The sequence below is a fragment of the Halyomorpha halys genome, unplaced genomic scaffold (assembly GCF_000696795.3).
Source record: "Halyomorpha halys isolate HHAL.00 unplaced genomic scaffold, Hhal_1.1 Scaffold881.1, whole genome shotgun sequence".
Taxonomy (NCBI): Eukaryota; Metazoa; Arthropoda; class Insecta; order Hemiptera; family Pentatomidae; genus Halyomorpha; species Halyomorpha halys.
Genome location: NW_027105124.1, coordinates 306,850 through 313,988, shown reverse-complemented (window position 1 = coordinate 313,988; position 7,139 = coordinate 306,850). Strand labels below are relative to the sequence as shown.

Below are 7,139 nucleotides of genomic sequence, written 5' to 3'. Positions count from 1 at the left end.
TATATGATAATTGTCATAACGGCCATGGAAACAAGAATACATTCATTTCCTTCTTTAGTTAATAATTTAATTCAGCCATATTTTATATTCAGCTATTGTTTCTTATTACTAAAAATGAAAGATTTCTGAAATGTATTTTGAAAAAAGAGGGTATGATTTGAAAATAGTCACACGTTTTATACATTTTACACTACCTGTTATTAGGAAACCGGGGATTTTGTCATGTATATTTTTATTAAATACTGAGATTGGAAATTTCTCACGATCGTAATGCTTCCTGTTACCATACATTTCATACAAAAATAAGTGACAGTTAAAAATGAAAATAATAAAATAAAGCATGAGATAAATTGAGGTAGTAGGGACGTGGCGGCCGCGCGGGTTGGAGTATAGGTTCCAGAGCGCCTTCTTCCAAACGTCGTGGGTTCAATTCCCACCTGGGACAGTTAATATTTATTTCTCTGGGGTCTCGAAAAATGAATCTTAACACTCCCAACTTGATAAACGCACGGTGGCAACGGTGTTAGCCGCCAGGGTTGAAAAAAGAACCGATAGGCCCAATCTCTATGCCTACTAATATGCTAATATGCCTACTACTATTTAATCAAAAAGTTCATTCTTATAACTAAAATAAATATTTGGTATGTTATCAATAAACATAATTGTATATTTTTTTATTGAAAACTGTAGATTAAGTTTTGTATTTTGGATTAGGTATATTTATAGATGGGCCCAAATCAAGATGGAAATTTTGGAAGTTACATACGGTTAAATCTATTACGCTACAAAAACAAGGAATCCAGTCTTACCAAAGTTTGTATTGAGACAAATAATCATCAATACAACGATCATCATCATGATTTAGGTTCCAACTATTGGTCTAATTCTCTGTCTACTACTAGACCAAAAACTAATCTGACACTTAATGCCTGGGCGATCTTTACATAAATCTCTCTCAGTGCTTCATATTTTGCTACTTCAGTACACAAGGTGAGACAGGGAAGGGTATATACTTTATGTCTGTCTTACTTTTTAGTTTGGAATGTTGTCTAAATCTTCAGAATATTCAAGTCTCAAATTGTTTGCTTTATCATTACTGTTGGTAGGGATGACTCATTGTTAATTATATGAATTATTCTGTAGAATGTAAAAACAATAATTATCCTCAGGATCGAAAATTTCTTGTATCAAGGAAACGCTACTATGTGTTTATTTATACCAGATTATTTTTTTAGATAGTTATTAAGGCACGGCCAGAAATTAAATTACTTTTATTACAGGAATTAAGGAATGTGCCAGCTCTATTCCGATTTATTTCATTAATTGTCAACTAAATCTTACAAAAATTATGTAAAATCATTTCGGTATATCATAAAATGTAATATAAAATAAATTATAAAATATTTGTTTATTTAAATTTTTTTTTTATTACCAAATTTGTACCATAAAAGTGACATTCAACGAAAATACCGGTATTTTCTCGAAGATGACAAAATAATGGAATGTTTGCTATGGCGAAAGAGAATAATATCTGACTCCGCTTTAGTCTCCTCATATTTGCTGAGTTGGTGAACAGTGCCCATTTCCTTTTTCAGTATGTTAGTACGACAGTGTAGTTTATTATGAAAGTGTTAGTAAACTCCTAATGGCTAGGTAGATCGTTGAACAGGTGTACATCACTATGTTGCGTTTTGTTAGTCATAGTACAAAGGTCATTTGGTTTTCCATATTAATATTTTGAACTGATTTTTTTTTTTTTAATTATATTTTTAAAATATTTAACTCTGAAGTTATAATAAAATAAACTTTCGGAATAAAATAATGCAAATACTAAATGAGAATTTTAAAACCGTTCTTCATAATGTCCAAAGAAAATCTGTACTGCTACAACCTATGAAAGGTCAGGAATGCAATACTTTGTAAGGATATACAGTTAATAGACCAACGTTTCTGAAAGGAGGTGATTTCGACCCCAAGATTTTTACCCAATTAAGGGTAAAAATACTTTATGAGGTAGGGTGGACCCTAGAGGGCTCCCGTACCCACAGGGCTGACTCAATGGCTACAGGTAACAGATAATCTGCCACAGCCGGATTCGAACCCAGGTCCTTGACCCTGCTTTACCAACTTCATAATATACCCATTTATAACCTACATTTACGTTATTTATCTATTTTTATATTTATTTATTTTAAGAACGCTTAAAATTATCTATTAATAAATAGTAATGCAATTGGCCATAATCAAGGGAAATAAATATTTATTAGTACCGATTTATTATTATACAGACTAAGAAGAAGAGTAATAACAAAAAATAAATAGATTAAATTAGCTGGTAACAATATAATATAAAATAATAATAAAAAAATAGGAAAAAGAAAATATAGTTGTATAAAATACAATAAACACACATCTACACCTATTTAAATTCAGCCTTGGGAACTTAAAGCCAAGCTTTGCTGCCCTCATGTGGCAGACCAAGATGAGCTTCAAGAGATCCCAGAGCTTTTCTCCCAGCCATGTCACAGTTATATTTTTAAAATATTTGCCTCCACATGTTTCTTTTTATGTTGATTATCATGAATGTTATTAATATGAATAAATTATGTTGAATAATTTACATTTAAGGTGGCACCGTCTTAAAAAAATAATATTTTATTGTACTCCTCAGGTTAATTTGGAATTGTCTATATAACAACCCTGGAACGTACCAGTCAGCTATAAATCACTCACTGACTTTTCGATTACTGTATTTCAAAAAATTCGTATGAAGTTGAATTTATTAATGGTGATCCTTCATTATCTATGTATATATTGGATACTGTATCTAGAAAATATGAATGGTGGTTCTCATTGTGCTATGAATACAAAGCTGAGTATCAAAAATTCGGATTCAAAGTGGCTTAAAAACTATTTATAAAATAAGTTGAGAGAAGAAAAAATGATTTAGACCATGCTCATCTCTATTTACTCAATAATATCTTTTCGTAATAAAAAATCTTTCTTTTTTAGTGGATCTTTAGGAGCGTTTAAGGGAATATTATTATTATTCTCTTTTTTAAAGTTTTTATTTCTATTCTCATTACACTCTTTTAATAACAGGATTCAAGCCACAAAATTAGGGGTGATAACCGTCCTCACGAAGTGGACAACCTAAAAGGTGGTGAAGCGAGACCGAGGTGGGAGGAGAGGGTTGGGATGGGATCAGTCCCATTCCACTACTTGCCCGGGTTATGCCTCGGTGCTGTGTTGTGTACTCGTGTCCAGTGTAGTCGAAGCCGACGGTCATGGGGCAGGTTGGCAGGTCAGTAATGGGAAAGAGTAATATAAAATTCAATTGATACTACATTTATTATATAATATGTATATTTATTATATCATTAGGATTTATTGAATAATAATCATCTAAACTCATATCAAGTTTACGTTTTGCACTACCTAAAGAAAAAAGGGTTTTGATTATTACCTGAAGTACTATTTTCGATATCTATGTATGATTTGAGCTCTACTCGTGAGTCAAAAAATTTACATATCTTCGTCTTTTGCATGGTTCTTTATTTTTAAGTTTACACATTATTTTTTAATTAGATCTTATTTTAAAGTTAAATTTTTGGTAAACGCCATTACAGAGAATAAATATTTGAAACTATTACATGTTGATCTGTACAACTTTAGGACATGTTGAAAATACTGTTTACAAGCCCTTTATTTTAAACTGAAGATAGAGGTTGCCAACTAAGAGAATTTAGCAGTTTCGTTTTCTTGTATTTATTAAAACTTCTTAGCTGTAAAATCATTTTAGATGAAGTATTAAGAATAAAGTTATCATGAAAAAGCTAACTAAAATTTTATTTACAGTTCAGATTTCAGTTAGATTCTGTACACTTAGGAAAAATATTACTTACATAAATTTTTTTTTTCATGGGAGCAAATGTTTATAGCTTCTATTTATTGACTCCCACAATGGAATCTGAAATAGTTGACCTCGAAACTGGTATTACTTTTTGCCTACTATAAAACTTAATTATTAACAAATCCTTTAGTTTATTTATAATAGAATAAAAGTACCGAATCCTCCGTAAGTAATGTTCTCTTGAAAAGTGTTATTATTCGAAACTTGATGTTAAAAAAAAATATTGCTACTGCTAGTTCAAAGTCTTGATGAACACAATGTGTTGAGAGAAGAAATGAATAAACTATTGAACTTTTATTCGTAAAATATTAAGGAAATAATTGAGTCATATATATTGCTTGTATATTAACTATTTAAGTTATTCTTATTGTTATAAGTAAACCCGTTCACTTTTTACAAAACGCCTCGTTTCTTGGGATAATTTAAATAATGTACGTCTTTCAGAACATTCAAGGTACTAGTTTAAACAACAGGTAAATATTTTAATAAAATAAACTAAAAAAATAAAAATAAAATAATCTTATTTGAACCGATATGAGAGGAGCTAAAGCAAAAAAGATGCGTTGGTCTTCATAGTAAAGAAAGTCGTGTTGGTAGACTCACTAAGTTGTTTTTGCAGGATCTCATGAAATGTCGTTCACCTTTTGTTAGTCTCAGAAATGATTTTAGTCTCTCGGATCAACATCTATAAAAATGCTCAGGATCCTAATTTGGAACAAAAAGAAGATAGCTCCAATCTGGGAGAGATTAGACTCACAAGTACTATTTTGTGGCACCATCCACTCTGTTGCTCAAGTTTTTTTATCCAGAAATTCCTTCACTGAAGGTTTAATGCAATATTAAGGTACCAAGTACCTAAACACGTAGAAGAATTTAATTTTTTCAAACAGAATAGTACTTTTAAGTTCACAATCACAAAGATAAAGTTAATTATATTTATAATAAGCACTTCAATGAAATTGCTTAAAAAGTTAAACTAAAAAAAGCAAAGATATTACAACCAATTTTTGCAGTCGATATTGAACGTCATGCGGAGGAACATTCACATATTTTAGATTCTCCTTCCTTAAATATTTAAAACTAGGCTCGGATAGTTACAGCATTAGAAAAGAAGTGTCAGTATTCTTTATAAAGTATCGATATTTCTAAGTAACTGAAAATCTAGTTTTATCTACAGTTTTCAAAATTTTGTAGCCTTAATCATTTCAAGCAACTTTTTTTGTCAAGACTGTTGAACAATATTCTTTTAATCGTATTCATTAAGGAACAATACTGTTAACGTAACAAATTTTCTGGAACAAATAATTAAGAAAAATAACGAATTTAATTTCCATTAAAATTTAAATATTTCAAATAGGTGATTTTTGAAATATTAATTGAAATTGAAAATATTTTACACAAATAAATAAATTTCAAAATCGAAAATTAAAATAACCTACTTTAATTAGGATTTTATTGAATATTTCATATGCGCTTCCAGGAAAAAAAAAACTTTTTCTAATGAAAACATAGGCGAATGACGTTTTAAATTTCATCTCATTGATATTGTCATATTATCAGGTCTGTCTTCTTTCAAGTGACTTTTCAATAATTCATACATTTTTTTTTTTCTTTAGATCTTGCAGATCTTTGGCCGCCCGAAGTAGCCCTTTTCACGCCTTGCTATCTTGGGCTCCTGCTTTCTAGTTTGCTACATGATTCTCTTTAGCAACTTTGTTGATTCTGCCTGTCTATTTGGGATTTTACCTCTCGCGTGGTCTCTTGACAATATTAGGGTTGATTTGACAGCTTACAAACAAATACTATGTTTAATCTGCATTAACTTGCAAGCCGATTTCTCATATAAGTTTATGCATATTTATAATGATATAAATCTCCATATACTGAGCCACACCGCTTCTTATATACAAGAACAAAGTATATATATATATTCTTTGTTCTTAAATATTGTCAAGTTTTGAATTGATACAATAGAAGCTCGTAAATCTAAATTTTTAAATAAAATTAAAATTAATCATTAATTAAAAAAAAATCTTTTTATTTTATTTTAAAACAATTGATTGGACATACTAAAAGATTATTAAATACTCTTGTAGTTATTTCGTAACTTTCTTTGACGCTTTTAATGTACAATCATCGGGAACAACTTGCTTTGTAAAAAAATCCTTACCTATCATGAAGTTTAGAAGTCGAGTTAACGAGTTATAACCCGTACTGCTTCACGGTAGGCATTAAAATAACAAAACTGATGTTCAAAGATTTTCTGAGAACCAAGAAAATATATTTCAACTATGTATTTTATTTTTTCATAAGCATAGAACTGTTTATTAACGGGGCACAGTAAAGAATGATATATTTCATGTGAACTCATCAGCAACCCATTTCCTATTACGACAAATGGTTGAATATTTTATTTCAAATTATAAACGAAAAAAAAAAATACATGGGTATTAATTTTCAGTTCGGATTTTTTTTTTTATTATTTAAATCATTGTTATTTATTAATTTCAGAAATTTTATATTACTTGGCCGGTTGGCTCCAACAAACAATAATTATTATAAAAAGTATTTGAAGATCAATTGCTTTATGGTTTAATTTTATTGGAAAATATGTCACACGATATCAGGATTGAACATTGAAGTGACTAAACAATCATCAAATACGGGACTAAATGAGACAATTGCAGATAAAAGATTGTCGTGACTCCTATCGCACACAACGGTTCACTTTCCTCCGTTCGATTTCAATTCTGAATTGGACTGTTCAATTTCAAAGGGAAATATACGATTGAAATTGTTTTCTAAAAATACTTTGGTTAAATATTCGATATATACTAAATCGATTTTAATTATTAATGTTTCTAGTTTTTAATTATTTTTTTTTACCATAGAATCGGATGAGAGAATAGTAGGGAAATAAAAAGATGAAAATGTGTAAAGAAATAAATCAGTTAAAGATGAAAAGAAAAGAAGAAAAGTTTGGCAGGAAAAAAGAAGTGCCAGAACTGAATTACAGTAAAGTTACATTGAGGAAAACAGTATTAATAAAAATTAATCACCCATCCATCACCAATGGTGAAATTAGGACATTTTTTTTTTCTGTTGTCAACCTTAATTTAATTTTGTAATAGATATTGTTTATGCAATTTTAATCAAATACTCACTGATACACTGATTTTAAGCTTTTAATGAACACAATATACTAAGGACAAATAAAGTACCACAT

General features: G+C 29.6%; 1 protein-coding gene across 3 annotated transcripts in view; it reads left to right on the top strand.

Moving 5' to 3' along the window:
- LOC106686817 (alpha-tocopherol transfer protein) overlaps positions 1 to 7,139 on the top strand; it is a 191,309-nt gene that overhangs the window by 60,237 nt on the left and 123,933 nt on the right. The window contains exon 1 of one of the 3 annotated variants that reach the window (XM_014430363.2): positions 3,203 to 3,304. The exons of the other annotated variants lie outside the window; for them this stretch is intronic. Coding sequence (XP_014285849.1) covers positions 3,288 to 3,304 — 17 coding nt within the window. The 5' untranslated portion in view covers positions 3,203 to 3,287. Of the gene's footprint in view, positions 1 to 3,202; positions 3,305 to 7,139 lie in introns of those variants that run through there. 3 annotated transcript variants of the gene reach the window in all.